The sequence below is a fragment of the Mya arenaria genome, chromosome 3 (assembly GCF_026914265.1).
Source record: "Mya arenaria isolate MELC-2E11 chromosome 3, ASM2691426v1".
NCBI classification, from domain to species: Eukaryota; Metazoa; Mollusca; class Bivalvia; order Myida; family Myidae; genus Mya; species Mya arenaria.
In genome coordinates this window covers 78622968-78649059 of record NC_069124.1, presented here as the reverse complement: position 1 = coordinate 78649059, position 26092 = coordinate 78622968, and the positions used below count along the sequence as shown (strand labels likewise).

General features: G+C 35.0%; 1 protein-coding gene across 1 annotated transcript in view; it reads right to left on the bottom strand.

The window, feature by feature from the left end:
• Positions 1-4716: 4716 nt before the first annotated feature.
• Positions 4717-26092, bottom strand: part of LOC128228241 (isocitrate dehydrogenase [NAD] subunit alpha, mitochondrial-like) — a 37704-nt gene continuing 16328 nt past the window's right edge. Inside the window, exons 8-11 of the mRNA XM_052939418.1 lie at positions 24894-24958; positions 22442-22523; positions 16897-17049; positions 4717-7424 (exon numbers count right to left, since the gene is read on the bottom strand). Of these exons, the coding sequence (XP_052795378.1) occupies positions 7341-7424; positions 16897-17049; positions 22442-22523; positions 24894-24958 (384 nt within the window). The 3' untranslated portion in view covers positions 4717-7340. The remainder of the gene's footprint in view (positions 7425-16896; positions 17050-22441; positions 22524-24893; positions 24959-26092) is intronic.

The following is a 26092-nucleotide window of genomic DNA, read 5'->3' as shown; positions in this document are numbered from 1 at the left end:
GGCCGCAGGGTCTGAAATATCTCCGGCATATAGCAATCACACGGCCGCCGAAGCGCTCCTTGGGTCACATACTGTAGCAGCCACACATGTTAGGGTAGCCGCACGACGTATTTTGATTTTGCGGCTGCTGCACATTTGAAGTGATGTCGCACGGTCGCCTAAGGGCGCCAAGAGGCGGCTGTAGAATTTGACAAATACCAAGGCAGACGCGAGGTATCCTACATAGCACCCGCCCGGGTGCCACAGGGAGGCCACACGGCAACCGTGCGGCCATGGTACCGCTCTACGGCACGGCTAGGGGTGTCTGTTGCTACGTTGATGGTAGGAAATATTTTTTATAACCTCACGCTTTAGCCCTACGGCGTGTAAATTATAGGGATACGTTCTACAGTTACCCTGCGGCCACCGTAGATTCGCTTCTGCCGCCGCTCGTATCTGTCGATGTCGGAGGCCGACGGTGAATCAGGTATTAGAAATTAAAAATAATGTACTGAATTGTTTTCTTTGCAAATTGAATAATCTTCATGCAGTAATTGGTGAGAAGACTGACATACATGATTACCTTTCATGCTATTATTTTTTACTGTAGTAATAAATGTCAATAGCACAGCATAATACCAGTGCCCTTATATATGATATGTACATGATAGGGCAGTTATTTATATAAAGGTGTTACTTTATCAGCTATTATATAGTATAACTTATGCTAATTGACAAGGAAATTGTGAATATGAATAGAAGACATGTCAGTCGTCCCTCATAAATTGCGAACTAAAATCGATCGACTACTATTACTTTATTACCAAGTCTTTATGTATAGCCGTTAGAGTTAAGTATCAAGTCATTAAGGGGTTGAACAAGAACGCTGCGGAGCAAACACCAACGTTCGTCTACTGTTTTTAAGGTCGGAAAGGAGCTAACCCAACAACGATTAAAGTCAGAGTAATCGGTATTGCTGGTCATGTGCGTATTGTTTCTGGCAACAAGTGTGTCCTTTCATTTGAATGTCTTGAATGTTTTTAAAGTTTGCCGAGATTGTGTTCTTCCTAAAACATTTTTTTATTCGAAAAACAAACCAGCTAAATGTATATGACTGCGGTTGACTCCAGTATTGTTCGGAGTTATTCACGCAATACAACATACGTATTTTATATGAAAAATCAATATATATATATATATATATATATATATATATATATATATATATATATATATATATATATATATATATGTATTGAACATATATTTATGTGTATTTAAAGACTACCCAGCTTGGAAACCAATGTAATAGGATGTTTTTTGATTCATTGAGTAGGTGGTCGTGATAGATAAGCAAAGCTCTTGCTATACAAAGTAATACTGAGAAAAAGTGGAAAATATACTTTAGTTACATAATAATATTTGATTATACCTTATAACTATAAATGTCAATTCGTTTTTTTGATGTTCATGAGGTCAGAAGGGTGCTATCATATATATACATAGCAAACCCTATGTATCCCTGAAGTGCACCATTGTTTGTACATATAGTAATCCATATGTACCCCTGTAGTGCACCATTGTTTGTACATATAGCAATCCCTATGTACCCCTGTAGTGCACCATTGTATGTACATATAGCAATCCCTATGTACCCCTGTGGTGCACCGTTGTTTGTACATATAGCAATCCCTATGTACCCCTGTAGTGCACCATTGTATGTACATATAACAATCCCTATGTACCCCTGTGGTGCACCGTTGTTTGTACATATAACAATCCCTATGTACCCCTGTGGTGCACCGTTGTTTGTACATATAGCAATCCCTATGTACCCCTGTAGTGCACCATTGTATGTACATGTAGCAATCCCTATGTACCCCTGTGGTGCACCGTTGTTTGTACATATAGCAATCCCTATGTACCCCTGTAGTGCACCATTGTATGTACATATAACAATCCCTATGTACCCCCTGTGGTGCACCGTTGTTTGTACATATAGCAATCCCTATGTACCGCTGTAGTGCACCATTGTATGTACATATAGCAATCCCTATGTACCCCTGTGGTGCACCGTTGTTTGTACATATAGCAATCCCTATGTACCCCTGTGGTGCACCGTTGTTTGTACATGTAGCAATCCCTATGTACCCCTGTAGTGCAGCACTGTATGTACACAAAGCAAAGCAATCCCTATGTACCCCTGTAGTGCACCATTGTATGTACACATAGCAAAGCAATCCCTATGTACCCCTGTGGTGCACCGTTGTTTGTACATATAGCAATCCCTATGTACCCCTGTAGTGCACCATTGTATGTACATATAGCAATCCCTATGTACCCCTGCAGTGCACCATTGTATGTACACATAGCAAAGCAATCCCTATGTACCCCTACAGTGCACCATTGTATGTACATGTAGCAATCCCTATGTACCCCTGTGGTGTGCCATTGTATGTACACATAGCAAAGCAATCCCTATGTACCCCTGCAGTGCACCATTGTATGTACACATAGCAAAGCAATCCCTATGTATCCCTGCAGTGCACCATTGTATGTACACATAGCAAAGCAATCCCTATGTACCCCTGTAGTGCACCATTGTATGTACACATAGCAAAGCAATCCCTATGTACCCCTACAGTGCACCATTGTATGTACACATAGCAATCCCTATGTATCCCTGCAGTGCACCATTGTATGTACACATAGCAATCCCTATGTACCCCCTGTGGTGCACCAGTATAATTATGTTCACATGACAGTGTAATAACGCACACCTGTTGACTACAGTATTGACAATAAATTTAAACCACTTGCCATTTTAATAAACCAGCTTTTAATTATTTGACATTGTTTAATCTGCTAATTATCTAATGAAGTATAATGAAGTTAATGCTCATTGATATATTATGACGGATTAAATATAAGTATTGACTGAAGTATGCCGTGCCCTTTAAACTTGATAAAATATTGAACCACCACATACGTTGAATGTTTAAGACAAGAACTTATGATATAACGACGACCGTTTCACGATACTGGTTGTTTCATGAAACGTGTGAGTTACTTTCGGTGACGTAATATAATTGCACAAATAAATAATGCGCCGTTGTGCAAGTTTGTTTCACTGTTTCAATTTCTTCCATGTTTTCGTTATTTCTGCGTAAGTCGACTTTTTTGAAGAAAAAAAATCACAATGTGAATCTTGTCATTTGCCCAGTTTTTGTGATAAGTTGAAACACTTCTTTGTTACAACTTCCATGTTATTCATTTCCACCCACTTACCTGCGGTTGGTTTTTGGAAGATTAATGACATTGCTTATGCCGCCGAAGAGCTCATTGTTCATAATAAGAAGTCTCTTTAGCAAATTACTGCAAGGTTTTCGCCTTCTTTGTTTTGTCACCAGTTAAGTTGTGCTTTCTTTCGAATATAATAGATGGCTGGGAAGATCAGACCAGAGGCGCGGGAATAACAAATTAAACCACCGTATTCGTGTTTGTAAGCTTGATAACCTCTGTAATTGATTTTTCGGACCTTTTTTTAAAGAAAAAGGCCTCAAACAATTGTGAAAATATCGACATCGACAAAATGCCTTAAATTGTGAATTTACCCAGCGCCTTAGTTTGGGCCACATGCCCCCCCCCCCCCCTTGCCACCCCTGTTATAGAACATGGGTTTGACGCATTTTAAGCCCGAGATTACCTTCTAAGAGATTTAAAACAACAACAACACCATAACTGTAAAATTTTGAGGTCAACTATAATTCTGGGGATTATGAATGGGGCCGAATCCTTTGGCTTATTATATCTTCTTTTTCACATAGATACAGGCACTGGTTTAATGTTAACAGTCTGCTTAATACAGGCACTAGTTTAATGATACCAGTCTGCTAGATACATGCACTGGTTTAATGTTAACAGTCTGCTAAATACTAGATACAGGCACTGGTTTAATGATACCAGTCTGCTAGATACATGCACTGGTTTAATGATACCAGTCTGCTAAATACTAGATACAGGCACTAGTTTAATGATACCGGTCTGCTAGATACAGGTATTGGTTAAATGATACCGGTCTGCGAGATACAGGCACTGGTTAAATGATACCGGTCTGCTAGATACAGGCACTGATTTAATGATACCAGTCTGCTAGATACAGGCACTGGTTTAATGATACCAGTCTGCTAGATACAGGCACTGGTTAAATGATACCAGTCTGCTAGATACAGGCACTGGTTTTATGATACCGGTCTGCTTGATACAGGCACTGGTTTAATGATACCGGTCTGCTAGATAAAGGCACTGGTTTAATGATACCAGTCTGCTAGATACAGGCACTGGTTTAATGATACCAGTTTTTGCGAGGTTTTTGTTTCCTGAATCCTTTTAGTTCTCTCAATTTAAGACATAAAATCAACATTTTTCTTGTTGATGAAAACCAATCAAATTGCATTACATATTGCAAAGAACAAGCATCGCAGAGCAAACGCTGTTGTTTTTTTTACTTTTTTCATTAAAAAAAGTGCATAATTATGCAATTTTTACAGATCATGTTATGTACCTAGCTATTCACATGCATATCTGGAAACATGCTACCAAGTTTTATTTCCATATCTTGAACATTCTTTTTATTTATGGACAACACTCAAAAGTCTTACAAAGATGCCAACAAAACCAAGGCTTTGATTTTTTTCTTCAAAAAAGATACACCTAAAATGGGAAAGAAAAGCAGACTTGGTTGAACTTTTATTTTGAAACATATTTGGTTTAGTTGCAAACATAACAAATAGATCACTTAGATTATATAACTTTAACTGCTTAGTACACATAGATGGAACAATTAGGTGAAAAAGAATTGCACAATGTTGAACAGAATTCTATCTAGTTTATGTCATGTTGTTTGTTTTTGATCTGTTTAGTTTATATTTAAATTGATTGTGAAGAACAGCCAAAAGCTGATAAAACCACTATTGAGTCTGTCTCCTGGGCAAAAACCAGTACTGAAGACCTTTTTGAGAGAAAAAGTACCCCTGGTTAGGACTGAATCCACTATCTGTGAGTGAGAGGTGAAAACCCTTACTACTTAAGCACATTGTATTTATATGCATATTTGAAGTAATAAAACAATAGCTTTTACAATGAGACACATGTAACTAAAACACATGGTATTTTAATCTCTGTTAAAAATATAAATAGTTAAATGCAACAGGATTTCAAAGTTAAATAACATAAAGAACATAAAAATGGCCTCCCATAACATTACATAAATAGGTTTTCAAAGGTCTATGAAATAAAACATGTACAATTTAAAGAAAACTAAACATCACTCTATTTTAAACCTTAAAACGAAAATCAATGGCAAATGCAAGAACAGCACTGTACTTTTCCCAGTTGGGGGATTATTTCATCCATTTTCCTCAAATAGTATCTTACAGTTCCAAACTTATATACTTAAATGCATGTGGTAATACACAAGATTAGGACAAGTTTATGCAGTTTAAAGATATTGTAGTGACCACTGAAAACAAAACACCGATATTTGATACATACATTTACATAACTAAATACACAGCATTATGCTACACAAAATAGTTCAAAAGTCAATGTTTCTAGAGGAAAAAAACATGTCACCAATCAAAGCAAGATCTACATGTTCAATTAATTTGTTAACAGTTGATATATGGGGCTCTGCCTAGAATATACGCCTCTTTGATGGAGCAATATTCAAAGCTCTTATCTAGTCCAACTTGAGGAAATGCACTGAATTAATGCAGATCATTTTAATACAGACCTCGTCCTTCAAAAATGAAATACTTTGTTAACTTGTCCGGCACAATGACATTTCACAAATATCTGATATCCATACATTTACCAAGAATACTTGTATGATATTAAGACAGACAATTGCAAACATATTGCTTATTATGATGATAGAAAATTGCCAACATATTGTTTATTAGCAAGACAGACAATTGCCAACATATTGTTTATTAGCAAGACAGACAATTGCCAACATATTGTTTAATATCAAGACAGACAATTGCCAACATATTGTTTAATATCAAGACAGACAATTGCCAACATATTGTTTATAAGCAAGACAGACAATTGCCAACATATTGTTTATTAGCAAGACAGACAATTTTCTATATATTGTTTATAATCAAGACAGACAATTGCCAACATATTGTTTAATATCAAGACAGACAATTTCCTATATATTGTTTATTAGCAAGACAGACAATTGCCAACATATTGTTTATAATCAAGACAGACAATTTCCTATATATTGTTTAATATCAAGACGGACAATTTCCTATATATTGTTTATTAGCAAGACAGACAATTGCCAATATATTGTTTAATATCAAGACAGACAATTGCCAACATATTGTCAATAATCAAGACAGACAATTTCCTACATATTGATGCAGATGTTTAGCACTCTAGTTGTTTTCCATCACAACTGTCAAGAAACAGAATCAGAAACATTGAAATCTATACATATATAAATTCATATTAACTAACATACATCAGTAAGCTTTTATAACCATAATCAGTGTGATGTAATATTGCACTATTTCTCATCTATATCCATAATTGTGACTTTTATTTTCATTGAAAACCATCTGAGATTAATATTTAATGAACAGATGAACATTACATTCCTTTCATATATATGATTTCGAAGCTATTCAAATTTTGTTACTTTTGCAGTTTAATTTGTTTGCATTTATGGTTACAGGAGAACATCTTTACGTACACTCTTATCTGTATATACATCACTCGACCCATAATTTTTTTCATCTTAAAATTTTTCACCTGGTTATTTGAAATTGATTGTTTTTCATCACATGATAATATATACGATCAAGGTGACTCACAGGCATCAAGGTGCAATGGCGTCCAAATGCCATATTTCAAATGATGTTCATGTTATTCCAAGTAACAAGTATCACCCAAATGATTAACGAATTCCTTGCAATCAAATAATTCACAAAAACTTAACAATCAGTTCAACATTGTTTCATTGTCGACCATTCCCTTTCCTTAATATATATTTATTTACGATGGTTGTGATTCATTCATCAATGACATTTCATAGAATATCATTCAGTATAAAAAGATAATTCCTTGAACACATTAAAAGAGATTCAAGTACACATCTCAGAATAATTTGTTCATAAACAAAACTGTCATTACTCATCAGTTAAAATTTGGACATGGGAAAACATCTTCCATTTATTTCCAATAAAAATTGAATAAAAACAGCACTAAATAACAGATTAACAACATCAACAAAAGTGAACACGACCTAAAATTGAAATATTCTGTCAGGTTACAAAAGCAATATCCACTCAGTCTGCTTCCTGCACTCGACGACATATTTCATCGGTAAACTGTGAACATGTTGACTTTCCACCAAGATCTCCTGTTAACACCTGAAATAGAGACATGTAAAAGTAATGTTTCACAAATTGGAAGTGTCACCTGTCCAGGCACACATCATTGTAAGACCAAATTGAATACTAAATTTAATGTCAAGGGTATGACATTGACATTAGACCAGCTGACCTTAAATTAACTGTTCATGATCAATAGTTCTAGTTAGTTTGAAGACCATAGGATTAAGCATTCTTGATATATTGAGCGGAAATCATATGTTGAACTATTGTCACTTAAACCTTGAAATTTGACCTTACTGACTACAAAATCAATTTATCTACTCGTTATGTTTCTTAATATGTCAAGCACTGGTTATTTATCAGTTAAATTAATGGTGTGTTTTTCTACAAAAAGAGCACAACTCATAAAATAAGGTTTTGTCAGTTTCGTGAGAACATGTCAGCAATCAACTCTCTGACATGTTTCTTTGCATGAATTCCAATCAACCTTATACTACCTTTGTTTTGAAATACATTCAAGAGGCATATCTCCAAAAACAGTTTTGAGCCTGAGTGATGTGACAGCATGTCAGCAATCATTGTTCAAACATGAAATCTTTACTACAAAAAAATATGTTCTCATCAAGCAACTAATTGTCAGACATGTATCTATCCATGCTAGTTGATTAGTTTTAACCAATGCTGATAAGGATGAAACTGTTTTTTCTCTCATTTCATCAATGGGTAAACTTCCTGAAATAGTTGATATCATATCAATATGACAGCATATGTGCAGCATGTAGTGTGACATCTACCAATATGTGAAATTTATTAAACTTTGTCAAACTTGTCAAGATATGGTAAACAAAAATCAACATTTGTTTTGTTGTTTTTTCAAATTTCATCAACTACTGAAGCAGTCAGAGGAATGACTCCTTGCCAGCACTGATCTCCCTGACATGAACCTAGGTGTGAAGTTTGAAACTATCACCAATCCTTCAAGATCTTTTTTACCCTTCTGTGCTGAAGCCAGTATCTGGCTACTTCCCCAAGCGACAGACCCTGTTTTTCCTAAAAAAAAAAAGCCTCTGAACTCCCCATTTTAAGAAAATTTCCTAAACAAAAAGCAATATATTTTTAACAAACAAAAAAAACAAATTCGATAATTTTAATCCCACTGTATTCTAATTTGTAAACAAAGCAAAATACGAAGACCGTAAATTCCTAGTTAAATGACTTTATTTGCCAACAGAAGTGAATATCCAATATTCTGCTTTACCCCGCAGCCTCGCTATGGGATTGATCTTTACTTAATATAACTTTGGAACAAGAGCTGTCACAGTATGTGACGAATGCCCCCGAATGTGACATTGACCTACGAACAAGGTCAGTACATGAAAAGTTGATCTTGCCTTTATGTGTCAAATACATATGGCAAGTTATTTTAAATTGCCTCTGAACATAAAAAATACCACCCATACTTGACAACCTACACTGTTATGTCCTTATATTCAGAATTCCCTTGTGAATAAACACTTAGTGTATCTTTCACCTTAGAGGTAGGGACATGGGTCTTGCACACGACACGTCGTCTTTGTATGTGGAACACATGTAGCAAGTGATTTTAAAATCTGTCCATACAAGGGAAAGTAACAGCCCTGACATGACAACCTAAACTCTATGTCCTTATATGCAGCACTCCATTGTGAATAAACACTAAGTGTGACCTTGACCTTTGAGGTAGGGACATGGGTCTTGCATGCGACACGTCGTCTTCGTATGTGGAACACATGTGGCAAGTTATTTTAAAATCTGTCCATACAAGGGAAAGTTACAGCCCAGACACGACAACCTATACTCTATGTCCTTATATGCAGCACTCCATTGTGAATAAACACTAAGTGGGACCTTGACCTTTGAGGCAGGGACACGGGTCTTGCACGCGACACGTCATCTTGGTATGTGAAACACATGTGGCAAGTTATTTTAAAATCTGTCCATACAAGAGAAAGTTACAGCCCGGACACGACAACTTATACTCTATGTCCTTATATGCAGCACTCCATTGTGAATAAACACTAAGTGTGACCTTGACCTTTGAGGTAGGGACACGGGTCTTGCACGCGACACATTGTCTTGGTATGTGGAACACATGTGGCAAGTTATTATAAAATCTGTCCATACAAGAGAAAGTTACAGCCTGGACACGACAACCTATACTCTATGTCCTTATATGCAGCACTCCATTGTGAATAAACACCTAAGTGTGACCTTGACCTAAGAGGTAGGGACACGGGTCTTGCACGCGACACGTCGTCTTGGTATGTGGAACACATGTGGCAAGTTATTTTAAAATCTGTCCATACAAGAGAAAGTTACAGCCCGGACACGACAACCTATACTCTATGTCCTTATATGCAGCACTCCATTGTGAATAAAGACTAAGTGTGACCTTGACCTTTGAGGTAGCGACACGGGTCTTGCACACGACACGTCGTCTTGGTATGTTGAACACATGTGGCAAGTTATTTTAAAATCTGTCCATACCAGGGAAAGTTACAGCCCGGACACGACAACCTATACTCTATGTCCTTATATGCAGCACTCCATTGTAAATAAACACTAAGTGTGACCTTGACCTTTGAGGTAGGGACACGGGCCTTGCACGCGACACGTCCTCTTGGTATGTTGAACACATGTGGCAAGTTATTTTAAAATCTGTCCATACAAGGGAAAGTTACAGCCCGGACACGACAACCTATACTCTATGTCCTTATATGCAGCACTCCATCGTAAATAAACACTAAGTGTGACCTTGACCTTTGAGGTAGGGACACGGGTCTTGCACGCGACACGTCGTCTTGGTATGTAAAACACATGTGGCAAGTTATTTTGAAATCTGTCCATACAAGAGAAAGTTACAGCCCGGACACGACAACCTATACTCTATGTCCTTATATGCAGCACTCCATTGTGAATAAACACTAAGTGGGACCTTGACCTTTGAGGTAGGGACACGGGTCTTGCACGCCACACGTCGTCTTGGTATGTGGAACACATGTGGCAAGTTATTTTAAAATCTGTCCACACAAGGGAAAGTTATAGAGCCGGACGGACGGATGGACGAACGGACGGTGCGATTTTAATATGCCCACCTTCGGGGGCATAAAAACTAACCAACTCAGAAAATGGTTGCCTGTTTGTTCTTACACACCAAGTTTCATCATTATTCATCTAGACCATCTAAAGTTATTGAATGGAAACAATCTGTTTAACACCCTCCTGCCCAATGCCATACCCAATTGTGATGCCACATTACAAAAGTAACTCCTATATAGCCTCCAGATATAACTATGTAAGCGTATAATAACTCTATTATAAATATCATAACAGTTTGCTAAGAACATACTGTTTTGATCTTCTACATGAGTAACCCTAATGTATAGTCAAACCTGGTTTAACGGTCATATGCTTTTAAGGACCACCTGCCTTATCGTCTCCTTGTACGTTTTTACTATATAAAATACATGCATTAACCGGCCAACTGTCTAACGCGGCCGCTGCCACTAATATTTGTCCCCATGAAGCCATTAAAACACTAACTAGCGGCCACTAATCCCTTATCACTGACACTTCTGCAAGTAATTTTTGCCAATACACAGCTTCAATTGATACTGAATTTGACGGAATAAAACACCTCAGATATGTCCGTCGTCCAATGAAAATGCCTTGTTTACTTATCGAGAAATCACGTCGGCGAATGTTTCGATCAGAATTGACACACTTAATGAAGATATTTTAATAATTACGAAGTAACTTGTCAAATACCAACAAAGAACGCAGGTTATGATAATTATGAATTTACAGTTTGCACTGTCACTTGATGGTGTGAAACGTATAACGATGTGTATTCGTTATCGTATTAATTTTCAAAGTGCACAGCTTTATACTTCTACGAAGGGATATTTACATTGCATTATTCCTGATATTCTTTTAAATTTTGATAATGGCTCATAATAAAACAAATCGGAAGTGTTTGACTCTTTAAATAAAGAACTCGTCGAGTGTATTAAGTTATTAGAAAATGGCCGTAGTGCAAGAAGAACTGTGGAAAGACTCAAATAAAATTCTTGCTTATGCTAACAATTGAAATCCAAACACTAAAAGACAGAGGAAAATTACAGGAAACGAGAACTCAATGAACTTGTGTATTCATGGTTTTTGACTCACAGAGTGACATGCTTGACATGTTAATGTCATGCACTTTAAATTAGAGACAGAAGTTAAGCAAACAAAAATGACGGACTACTTTTGGGTGTTTTTGTTTATGCTATATATTAGCTTTTATCTATTGTATTCTATTTGTATTTTTTTTATAATAAAGTTGGGTTTTTTTCTACATTTGTATTCAACCTTCTTTAATGGTACTGAAGATACTGATTGTGGTGTGAGGTGGTGGTTAAGACGCATATTCGACCTCTGTTTGAACTGAGCTAAAGTGTTAGAAAAGTCCAACCTGGACTAAGTGGCCACTTGTAGGAAGCAGCCACTTTTACCTTTTTCGAAAGGTGGCCACTTAATACAGGTTTGACTGTATATGTAACTTTCATACATAATATTTGATTATTGCTTTGCATACTGTACATACTGTCCTAACTCAAGACAAAATTTCATACACATATCTATACATATAAACACAGGTAAGACAAGAATGGCTCTGATCTAACTTTGATGTATTCTGTATTTTGCGTTAGTATGAACAATAATTACCATGTATCTTTTATATAAGTGATACCTTTTTTAAGCAACAGACATAACAAACCAGAACTGGTCAGACAAAGTGCTATCAAGTACTATTTTATTATGCTGCTGTATTTAATGCATCAGTGTAGCAGATGAAAGAAACAGCATTGTTTTGAAGGGAACCCTGCTGACCTTTTACATAGATCCTTAAAAGGTCATCTGCCTGTCAAATGCTAATTGCATCCTTTATAATAAGCCATAATTATTAACTTGAAATTGTCAGTTATATGTATCCTTCTTTGTTATTCATTGTTAAGAAGTACATATTATATTTAATATTCAAATTTTTAATTAAAATTCTGTGACGTTTATCTCTGAGTTTCATACAAATACAACATTGCTCATGCATCAAAGATTTAGAGGTTATGTTCCTGATTTAAGGACACATTAAACAGTATCAAATTATGACAACAGCATCTTCAATATTCCCTGTAGCCTGATAATTATGCCACAGGAATCAACCATGTCCAATTTACGCTTAGTGAAAAGCAGTATCCGCTAAGTGAAAAGCAGTACCCGACATTTCTTTTGTAATATCCAACAAATGATTCAGTGTTATTCTGAATTGGCTGCTATTATACCAACTTGAGCACAATTTCACTCATTCATAGCATAAAAAAGATGTCTATAGAGTTTTTTGATGAAAATAGTACATTTGGTTAGGGAAATAATACCCAGGTAGACCACATGAAAGATGATTTCAATCAAAATCCAATTTGCTTAAAATGTTAAAAGACAGCACTATTTTCCGGGGAATTTTGGGACATATTATCCCCATAAAAAAGCTCACCAAAACAATCAGAATACTAAAGGTGAGCATGTGTTTGTCAGAATTGTCTTGCTTGAAAAACTACATTGTTAGTAAAAATCAAGATTTAAATCCGTATATATAAGATATGGATGTCAGGGAGGATGTATTTCACTCCAGTGGGGGTTTTCAGGTACAGATATCTCAAGGTGCCAGCCACAGACACAAAGATCTGCAAAAATCTATGAGAGTCAAATATGACATACTGGATCCAAACGCAGTTCTAATAACCCTTTTATTATATACATTACTGTTTTAAATCTCTTCAAAGACACATGATTTCGAAATAAATGTCATTTGAATGTGGCACTATTTTGTTTACCACATTATTTTTAAAACCAGCAGTGATATTTGTTATGCCATGAGGGGCTGTCAGACTTTTCAACCCCAAGACTTTTCAACCCCTTTGTCATTTGTGAAATCAAAGACTTTTCAACCCCTTTGTCATTTCAACCCCTAAAAGTGCTAAGACTTTTCAACCCCACCTTAAACAAAGACCTTTCAACCCCTAATAAACGAAGACTTTTCAACCCCTTAATTTATCACCTTTTTAAGAAAATAACTACAACAGTAAACAATTTATTTTGAAATTTCTTTCAAAATTCAAGAATATATTAAGACTAAAAATATAACAGACAAAAAAAATGTAATACATACAAAATATACATACTTGAAACACATAATAATACTACAATTCATTAAATATTTACATTGAAATAAATAAAAAAAAAATGCTCGACTGTCCATTTAGCTATTTAGTCACTTAGCCATAAATCTTCCCTATCTCCCTGAGGAAATCCTCACACAATATATTATGTGCATAGTACTGCTCCATAAATTAATTGAAACAGCGTTTGTTTTTCTTTTAGTTTTTTTTAAACACTTTTTTAAAAACATTTTGTCATCAATAAAAAAGACAATAAAATGAGTTGAACTTTAAATAAAAATCTTCATAATATTTCAAAATATCTAGATTTAGCAAACAATGTTTAAGAAATACAAAAGTATACATTGAGTTCAAAGATGTTAAAAATGTATTATAGATTGAGTTCCAAATGCTTTCAAATTACATAAGTGTAACATAAGATTTTATTAACGTTTTTTATTTCTCAGTTTAAAAAAGTAAGGACATTCTATTATAAAGTGGTATATATGTAAAAAAAATGCTATAAACATTGTATTGTCTTTTCATATATGCAATTAAAGAATGGAATGAAGGTCGCACATTCATTAATGGGCAACATGTGCGACATGGTCATACATTTCTAAGGGATTAAGGGGCTTCATAACACCTTTAATTTGAGGTTATAGTAACTTGAGAGTGACAGTTAATTAAGGTTTTAATATCATGGCCATCATTCCGAACAATGGGCAGCTTGATACATTTTGTGTATGATTTTCAGGATTTAAAACCAAACAAAAAATATATTTTATTTAATTATACCCAAACTCTGAATTTTTAGATAATACATTATCAAGAACTATAATCAAACTGTACTGAAATAGCAATATGGTACTACAAAAAAGTTTCCACTGTTGAACTTTTTTAAAAGCAATGAAAGTTTTATAAATGTTCAAGTTCAGGTTTTTATTGGCATTGTACAGGCACAAAAAGGAGAAAGTTTCGTAAATTCTTCTTTGCATTCATTTTCTTTTGCAATTATTCAAATTTGTTATTTAAAGAACAAAATTATGGTAATAACTTGTACATAATATATGTGAATTCGCTGAAATATGTAATATCCTTCAGAATAATACAACAATTGCATGTTCGGGATAACACAGCATCAAAATCTTACTTTACCGTACCATTGTTAATTTTCGGAATATTATTTTGAAAAACACTAACCATCAAGTGCTAAGTAAATCAAGGCAAAGCCTTTGTAAATTTCATCCAATACTTTGGAGAAAAGTGTATCAAATAAGCCAAACAAATCTTTAATTGTATTTCAATAACAATTGGTTAGGTTTGTTGCAACACCTGGCTGACAAAAATAATAGGGGTTGAAAAGTCTTTGATATAGGGGTTGAAAAGTCTTCAATATGGCTATCAAAATATTTCAACTAGGGGTTGAAAAGTCTTTGATTTAGGGGTTGAAAAGTCCAAACAGGTAGGGGTTGAAAAGCCTTTAAAATAGGGGTTGAAAAGTCTAAGGGTTGAAAAGTCTTCGTTTTGAGAAGGGGTTGAAAAGTCTTGGGGTTGAAAAGTCCTCCTCCCACATGAGGTCACCAAAGTGGAATATGGCCGTATTTCACTGGAGTTGTCTAAAGACTACCATAGTTTTGCAATATGTATTGAGTGTGGATTTATGATGGGAATATGATCATATAAAATACCTTTCCTGGAATTTCTCATGTTAATAATGAGAATTTAAAGATTTTATGACAGTTTCATATGTTTAAGACAACAATCATAAATTTCACTTGATTCTTTTTTCAAGATAACACAATTGCGGTGAAAAAAACAGACCCTATGTAAGGATAACTTATGAAACAATCTGTTTCACAAATGAGATATATATCTTTGTCACTGTAAGCTTAACTACCTAAAAATGGTGTGGTTTTAGCTGAAATGAAGTGATATTGCTAATCATGTTTGGGGAGGCATTGATTTGTCATTTAAGGCTTTGTGGCTTTATGTAGAATGCAATAATACTATTAAAGGTGTATAAATATCAGCATTTGTGCTACACCAACAATAAAGGTGTCAAATATTGAGGCATATAGACCAAGTATTTGAGGTATTTTTTATTTTTAGCAGACTTTTTTAAAGTTTGTTGAAACTGATTTTACTCATTTTCATGAACACAAACCAAACTGGAACAATTGAACATCCAAGCCGAAAATCAAAGTCTCAAAATTGTTACTTATGCTTTTAATACGACAAAAAGAAGCATTTTTAAATTTTCAACCTAAGATGTTTATCAAACATTATGCCCCCCCGCCCCTTGCGTGCCTTGTTGTCAGGACAGTTGAATGAAATATGCATGGACAAAAATGCCAGCTGATTTGTCATTTCACACTGGATGCCTATGAGGCAGTTTTAAGATCAATACCAATCTTCATTCAAAGTTTGAGGATAGTTGGTACAGTTCTAAATCACTTTGAGATGATGACTGATATTTCCTGGCAGCAGGGTATAAGTTTATCAGACATTAATTTGAATGTGTCCTTGACCTTTGGATCTGATGACCCTAAAATCAAAGGAGTCATCTACTGGTCAAGCCCAACCTCCATGTCAAGTTTGAGGACCAAAGGTCTAGGCATTGTTGAGTTATCACTCATGCAAGCATTTCACAATCAAGGTTACTGTGACCTAGACCTTTGACCTCAAGATCAATAGGGGTTATCTATTGGTCACGCCCAACTCCAGAGGATAACAAGTCCAGACATTGTAGAGTTACCATTTGGACAAGCTTTGGTATACCAACCTACTAACTGCGTGACCAGCATTAGCAAAGCAATATAGACCCTCTCCTTCGAAGGAGTTCAAATTGAACTTTTGACTATTTTTTATAATTTAAAACAAGTATTTTGTTCATATTTCACATGAAATTAAAAAAAAAGTCTGACCCTATAAAATGTTAATGAGTCTCTTTTAGATATAAATCACACTGGTGTCTGTTACCAAAACAATTACCACATGCATTTTGAGGTATTGTACCAGAGACTCAAAATGCATGTGGTAATTGTTTTGGAAACATGTAGGTGTCCGCCTCTCATCAAACAGGATGTGGCTTGGAGTCAGTGACTCCAAGCCACATCCTGTTTGATGAGAGGCGGACCCCTACATGTTTACCACACGGCAGACTCATCCTGGTAAAGTCTTGGTTGTCATATTAACCACACTTTTTTAACACCAACGTTTAATCTGTATAATAGGGAGTTATCTTGTGACATCAACAATATGGTTAATACCTGTCCATCCCGGATGACAGAGAGGGCGGAGCTCTCAATACGGCGGGCAAAGTCGCCCAAGCTCATGTAGCGCAGCATCATGACAGCACTCAACAACAGGGCTGTCGGGTTGGCTAAATCCTTCCCAGCAATATCCGGGGCTGTACCATGTACCTGAAACATCACAGCAAACATGTAGGAAACTGAATTCAGTCAAAATCAACACCATAACAACTCCTTGGGATACTGTAAGAAAACTCAAAATATTAAACCTTCAGTTCTTAAAATAAAAAGATTGTTGAATTTGATGACATGTGACAGACAACAAAGTTATAAACATTTACAACAATAAAAGCTTGAAGTGAGAAACTAGTGAGAAGCTTGAAGCTTGAACTATCAAAGATATGCACCGTGAATAAGCAGAAAACTATAAACACATAATTGAATAACTATATAACCGAAATATTCAACATATAGTCAAATATGGATGTTATAAGCATTTTATGAAAAACAGGAACGTGATGAATGAAATAAAATATAAATCAGAAAGGTTGTGTTTCCGCTTGCCATTGAAGACTTTTTGAGTGCATAAAAATTAGCTTTATAAATGTCAATATTATTGCATTTTTTCATATTGCACAAAGGAATCTAATAGGATAAATATCCAAGTTTTAAAGAAAAAATCAGGATTAAAATTATTTTGATTTTAAAGCTCTTTCATCAATACTAAAATATAAGTAGAGATCCTTAGCCATCAGAATTCTGTTTCACTTTATAATTTTTTTTCTATAACAAGCATAGATGTGTCTGTTCCTGACACTATCATCATGAATAATTATTATTAAACATTAAAGTGACTTGGCCTGTCATATGCCTAGTCATAAGTAAAATGTTTTATTACAATATCTCTTCTGCTTCATAAATCTGAATCAAATGAAAAGGTCACTTCAGAATACTTTAAACAGAAGAAAGAATTATTCTCTTTACAAAAGAAATAATTCTACAGAAAAGGTTAATTGGCTTAAGGCTTCCTGTTTGCTGATGAGGAAATGACAAAAAGAATAACAAATGCTCTCAAAGGAGACATTTTCTTTTTTGTTTAGTTGCACGCCATACAATAACTCTACTGATATCTAAATGTATTTCATATCAGACACATTTTTTATTTTTTAAACCACCCAAATGGTCCAACACACAGAGAATTATCATTTATAGGTACACTCCAGCATCACATAGTTTTACATGCAACCTGGCACATGCATTTGTTTCCACTTTCATTTGCAAAAAAATGTGAACTAAGAAAAAACGATTGAAATTCAGAGATAGAGATTGAAATTCATTCACATTGGTGACCAAAATGATTGAAGGACATCAGATGATTGGTTCAGAAATGGTTAAATACTTGTGATAACCACAGATCCAATACACATGTAAGACATCTAGCCGGAGCAACACTGTTTGAGTAGCACTAGTCATGTGACTTGTTGGCCTATCAAAACAAGTATGAAATAAAATATAAATGACATTTTGTATATACCCCCCCACACACACTCCCAATCCTATGACCACGCAGCTTTTATCTTATTTTAAAAGTTTCTTAAATTGCATATAAGTTATCATTTTTGCCTTCAGATTTTATATTTTGATGTTCATATTTCAGTCCTTTGATACAAGATGATACAAGAACTCTAACTTGGGAGTGGGAGCAAGTTGAACCAACACTATTCTTTGCCAGATTCCTTACAGGTTTCTTAGTCTTGAACCAAACTGTGCCCTATCCAAGAAACTGGTAATTTGCTGTTTATTGGTTTCCATTGATGTGTGACTTTTATATATGAGACACAACTATTGGTTTGCTATTAGAAAAAAGCCATTTTTTAGTGAGTAAGAGCTATAATGTTGCATAATACAATGAACATACCACATGGCTAAAAATCACATATATACACAAAAAATCCCTGTTCATTTCAAACATTTTTCAGCCAGACAATAATGACTTGCACTGAATGCGACATTCTGTGCAATGTGACAAAAGTAGATTCAAACATGACTGTATGGTATTAGATTTACATAGGCACATCCTTACCCAAATCCATCAAGTATTTAAGTGTGAATGTATTACAAATACTTTACTTATTTATCTATATACATGGTCTATGTCATATGAATACATATAGAAATATAACACAGTTCTTGATGGGCTTTTGCATACACATACCATATGCTTATGCGTTCAACATGTGCATGGTCTTTAGCATTGGTCAATTTTGCTTAACTCATATTTGTCTGAAAGAAGTCTAAAATATCCATCAATATTCAGGTTACATATGAGTCAAATCATATTGTATGTCCAATGTGATAATCACAAGTGTGTGAGTGAGCCATGGTGTTTATGTACATGTCATTTCATTGTGAAAGGGAAAAATCTGTACATCTCTCTCTCTGTACATCTATATAAGCAGTACACTAGGATAGTATGGAAGGGATTATCCGCCAGTTCAATCATTACGCTTTAATAATGACATTCTACCATGCAATTCATTTATATGATGTATTTCAGAATTGCATTTTTCCTGTATGCCAGCTGTGTTATTGACTATGACTATGTTGTTATTAAATTGTTTGTGACGTAGTTCGACCTCTTAATGAAAATGTGAACATTCAAATTATATTTCAGTTCTAAGGCTCATGAATACATAAACATGCATAATATAATAAGACGTTGCATTTGCTAGCTTTAAATCTGTCTTTATTTTATTTGAACTTGCTTTCTAAAATTAAATTTATAAACAGTTTATTCTTACAGTGTTCAATATTTTTTATTTGCTTTCAACTACAAAATTCATAGTAATTTCAGTCATATGCGGACATTGTGTTTTATATGAAACAGTAATTTGCATATCACAATAAGAGTTTCAAAGTATAAATCAGAATTTTTTAGTATTGTGCGCTAAAATTGGCCCCTTTAATCAATGAGGGAAAACTGGTAAAAATGTAAAAAATAATAACTGCTCCCTGAATTAGCAGCCAATAAGAATCAGCCAAAAGTAAATAACTAAACTAGATACCCCGAAATACAAAATATAACTAAAGTATTAACAGTGTGTGGACTTTAGGTGAGGGTTAATACCACTAGAATGAGGTAATGTGACACCCGAAGCCTGGATACTGGCACGTAGGGGACATCTAGGGTTAACACCTAGTACCAGCCAATAATGGACAGCTTTGGGGCAGATTGACAATAAATGACTACGAGGGTCAATGACAATTTGCTATTATAAGCCAGTGTGTGGACTTTGGGTGAGGGTTTATACTACTAGAATGAGGTGATGTGATGGCCGAAGACCAGGTACTGGTAGGTAGAGGAAATTTAGGGTTAAAACCTGGTACTTGCAAATAAGGGCCAGCTTCAGGTCAGGTTGACAATAAATGACACCATGGCATGGTTTTTTCGATTGAAGTATTGGTTAATCATTTACCAGTCAGCAAATAAAGGGTTTGTGTATATGTGAAAATCTAGAAATGCCTCTAAAACTAATTTGAAGATGGTAAGGTTAATGATGAAATATAGATGAAACGATAATTGGTATATCATAACCTTCAGTATGCCTGAGGTGTTTTTGACGTACGCACCGGAAGGGATAAGTTTGTATTAAAAAGCGACCTCTGTCTTATGAATACGCTCTGCTAAACTTGGTTCCCCACTTCATTTCTAGAAAATGTCAACATCATTATGTAGACAACATTGTTTTAATTTGTCAATGTTAAGCAGCATTTTATAGCCCCAATTATGCTTTCATTTTTAGTGTTTAATATTTTAATTTCAAATAAATTTACACATATTTTGTAAAGTTCATAAATTTAATGCCGAATGTTGATTTCAATGTTTTATGTTTAATTAAAATGTATTAGACAAATTTTAAGGGAAATCATATCAATTATCACAATTAAAAAACAAAAACTCGTGCACAAATAAAATTAATGTTTAACAAAGTAATATTTCAAAATACCTCTATATTTATAAAGATATGAAATACACGAAGTGTTTAAAATAACCCAAATCTAACACAAATTCACTTTAGCAAAAGAAAAATTGAAATGTCATAGTGTAATGAGTGAACTGGCAGTCAATCTCTTCTATACGATAGTTGCCATGGTAAGCAGTTGTTAATTGTGTTGTTAACAATATTGACTCATACAACGTCTCAAAGAATTTAGCTGCAATACTAAACAGGTCTACAAGGTTATTTTTTTATGATATAATGCATATTTTTTTTTATATTACCTTTTTCGGTAATAGGCACAGCCAGACTCAGACTTCCCACTAATTTTTTTTTTTCAAATGTCATTAACATACCACAATTTTCTTAGTAATATGTAAATGATGATATTAATGGCCATTATTATTTAAACTATCATAAATATATGCAAGTATTGAAAAAACATCCATGATAAATGACTTCATTACTTTGTACAATTTAAAGCCAATAAAATAACTACTATACTTGTAATAGTTGACGTCAATGGTGTGATACAATAAACGTGTAAGAAAAGTCACATAATCTGGTCAAATCAAATTTGTTAATCAGTATATGACTTATACAGAATTATGAGAGTTCCTGTCATAACAATGACTTCATTTGCATGAAATTGACAGCAGTATATACATATACTATTAATTTACACTACATGACAACAACAAACAAGTTTAACTTTCAATTGGCAATAAAATACTAAAAATCACTCTATTATTTCCAATAATGAAATCTTATAGTGGTAAACAAAGTTTCTTTGAGCCTTTGTAATGGTTCAAGTGTCTAAAACCAGCGATTGTTTTGGTAACAAACACAGATGTTTCCTAACAGGTTTGTTTCATTCTCTTACATATTTGATGTTGGGAGATATGGAGCAATTTGTGGGTGTTGTGTCGATAAGGTGAACATTTTACCCAAGTTTCATGAAAATCCTTCAGGGTGTTAAGAAGATATGGTCCATACATAAAATCTATTACTCAAACTTTTGACCTTCAAACTGTGACCTTGACCTTGAGGTAGCTCACCTGTAATGTGGGTTCCGCAGGTCATCTCAATAAGGTGAACATTTGACTTAAGTTTTTTTTAAAAAAAACTCAAGGGGTTCAGGAAATATGGAGCAGACACAAAATTTGTGGTTTAAACTCTTGAACATGGAGCCAGTACCCTAGGGAGACATGGGTAATCCGGACTTTTGCTTTGTTCAACACAAATAAGAAAACCTTTATTGCGTAATGTATGAAACAGTCTTCAGAGGTGAGAATAGCTGAGGGCAAGAGTACATTAAATTACACAGGGGCGTCCAGAGGGCACAACTCTCCAGGGCAGTGCCTAAGTGAGGGTCACACGGGGCTTTGTTGAAGGTAAAGGGTTTGAAACCTTTTAAGAGCCTGAGATTGCATTTAAACATCTGTATTAGATGTAGCGAGTTAAAGAGACAGAACAATCCCGGATATCCTTCAATGATTCTCACCCATGAGTATTGATCACAGCTTGACTGTTATTGATAAACATGGATAAACATTGATACATACGGATTCAAAGATGGCACCATCCTGTCCAATATTGCCACTAGGGGTGACTCCAAGACCACCTATCAGACCTGCACACAGGTCACTGAAAAAACAACCACCATACAGTGCTTGAAAATTATAGGCTTCTGCTGAGGATGCATTTTCTTCTAGGGCAATAATTTCCTCATTTCAAAGATAGATAGGACTTGTTTGGTGTCTGTGCATAGACAATTCATTTTCAATTGTTTTGTCAACGAAAAGTTTTGCACTACAACCTTGACATTAAAACCAACATCACCGTCTCTAATGAGCTAATAAAATTCTTTCAAAGACACAATATCACTAAAAATGAAACAAGAGGGCCAAATGGCCCTGAATCGCTCACCTGTCATATATTGCACATTCTTCCATTATATACAAATATTGAAAACCTAAGCCTATGAACACGGGGCGCGGCCAATTTTGACCCCAGGGCTAAAGTTTGAACAATCTTAATAGTGGTCCGATAAACGATGCTTCATACCAAATATCTAAGGCCTTCGCCTTTTGGTTTCGGAGAAGAAGATTTTTTAAGTTTTCATCATATACATATATAAGGAAACCCATGACCGCCCGGGTGGGGCCATTTTTTGACCCCAGGGCCAAAGATTGAACATTATTGGTACAAGTCAACTAGATGATATATCATGCCTAATATCTAAGCTCTTGTCACTACTTGATTTTACGTGTGTATCTATATATGTATATTTGTTATTAATTGTTGTATGTGGCCCATATTGAAAATTGGTATGTGTACTAAATATGTTATCTAGTTTAAATTAAGACGTTACTTGTCTTTGTGAGTTCGGAGAAGATTTTTTAAGTTTTCACTATAACACATATAGAGAAAACCCATCAGCCCCGGGGTGTGGCCAATTTTGACCCCAGGGCCATAATTTGAACAAACTTTGTAGAGGTCCACTAGACGATGAATCATGCCAAATATCTAAGCTAAAAGCACGTAAGTTCAGAGGAGATGATTTTTGAAGTTTTCACTATAAACATATAGAGAAAATCCATGACCCCCACAGGGGGCGGGGCCAATTTTGACCCCAAGGCCATAATTTGAACAATCTTTGTAGAGGTCCACTAGACGATGAATCATGCCAAATATCTAAGCTCTAGTCCAAGTAAGTTCAGAGGAGAAGATTTTTAAGTTTTAACTATAAACATATAGAGAATACCCTAACCCCCCGGGGCGGGGCCAATTTTGACCCCAAGGCCATAATTTGAACAATCTTTGTAGAGGTCCACTCGACGATGAATCATGCCAAATATCTAAGCTCTAAGCAACATAAGTTCAGAGGAGATTTTTGATTTTTTTTACTATAATTTTTTTTACTATAAACATATAGAGAAAACCCATGACCCCCCAGGGGCGGGGCCAATTTTGAACAATCTTTGTAGAGGTCCACTAGAAGATGAATCATGCCAAATATCTAAGCTCTAGTCCAAGTAAGTTAAGAGGAGAAGATTTTTGAAGTTTTAACTATAAACATATCAAGTATACCCATGACCCCCCGGGGCGGGGCCAATTTTGACCCCAAGGCCATAATTTGAACAATCTTTGTAGAGGTCCACTAGACGATGAATCATGCCAAATATCTAAGCTCTAGTCCAAGTAAGTTCAAGGGAGAAGATTTTTGAAGTTTTCACTATAAACATATAGAGAAAACCCATGACCCCCCGGGGCGGGGCCAATTTTGACCCCAAGGCCATAATTTGAACAATCTTTGTAAAGGTCCACTAGACGATGAATCATGCCAAATATCTAAGCTCTAGGCCAAGAAGTTCAGAGGAGAAGATTTTTTTAAGTTTTCACTATAAACATATAGAGAAAACCCATGACCTCCCGGGGCGGGGCCAATTTTGACCCAAGGGCCATAATTTGAACAATCTTGGTAGAGGACCATTTGGTGATCCTACCTACCATATATCAACGGCCTAAGCCTTGTGGTTTGGGAGAAGAAGATTTTAAAAGTTTTTTCTTTTGGTTGCCATGGCAACCAGAGTTCTGCATGGAATTGAATTCTTTGAACAACTTTGATAGAAGCCTACCCAAGGAACATCCCTATGAAGTTTTATTAATATTGGCCCAGCGGTTAAGGAGGAGATGTCTTTTAAGTAAATTGTTGACGGACGACGCACGACGGACAAAAGGCGATCACAAAAGCTCACCTTGTCACAAAGTGACAGGTGAGCTAATAAAAAACTAGTAAATATAGCAATGATGCACCGTTTGTACAATAGATATTTACCCTTTACATGATCAATTACAACCTCTTAATGGCACAATTGTTTTTATAATGTCTTCACTAACATCAAAGAATACAAAAAATTGCAACAGTGATATGCCTGAATTATTTTCTTATCGACTCAGTAACAGGTAGCATACCTATGTATCTTAGTAGCTGAAAATTAAAAAGCTCCTAACCTCAGAATATCTCCATACAGGTTTGGCATCACCAAAACATCAAACTGCGTCGGATCCTGTACCATCTGAAAAAAAGACAAATACTTGATCAAATCATGGTATAATAACAGGGAATAGTCATCAATAAATAACAATATGACATGGTTGTTTTAAAGAAGTGATTTAGGAAGGTTAGTTACAGGACAGTGTGTACAGATGTGATGCAATGATTTCAAGATATAGGCATAACTCAAAAAATATGGCGGTTGATCCCTGGAATTCATCTGATACTTAAATATTTCATATGGTTAGAAAGGTTTTTAAAGTTCATTTTTTAAGAAGATGACATAAGGCTAGGCAAAATTACAATTTTGGTTTTCCTTTTTTTATTTCAAAGTTAAAAAAATCAGTCTTTATTTTCAAACAAGAGATGTCTTAGTACAGCATGCTCATCTTAAAAGCTAGCCTCTCAAAAGTGATAAAAATAGTAAAAAAAGCCCCCAAAAAAGGAAAATAGGTCAATCATAACTTGAATAACTGTTTGAAGTATTCCCCAAGTTGCCCTAAAACTTCAACAAAACATTCTAAGTTAATCAAGGGCCATAATTTGTATTAGGAGAACATTGAGTTAAATAATCTTATTGTATGATGGCTTTCACCAATTGTGTGAGTTATAAAGTCAATTGAATAAAGGGTATACAAGTTATTAGTGAAAATCCCAACTTGCCCTAAAACTTCTAACTGACACAATATGCCCTGAACTTGAACAGAAGTTCCATAATCAGGTCCATAATTTGTATTTAGGATGATCTGGAGGTATGTAATCTAATTGTGTGATGGTCCATAACAACTGTGTAAAGTATTGAGTGAATTGAATCGAGAGTATTGGAGTTGAAAGTGAAATAGCTAGCTTGCCCTAAAACTTTAACCAGACGGTGACCGCGGAGGGAGTAGTATAGTCATTTGTATTCATTGAAGAGTCAAGCTAAAAATGAATTTCAAGAGCTTTATGGGTGTAATCATGTTAAGAATAGGTCCACAAACAACAAAATTGTCGTAAATAAAAAAATCTGCTGCTATGAAAGTTTCCTAAAAATGGATATTTTTAGCCCTCAAGATTAAGGTTAAATTTAAAACAATAATTCATCCTTTTCTCAGTAAAAAAAAGTTAAAATATAGTTGCTTTCCTTTTGCTAGTTCATTTATGCAAACCAAACTTT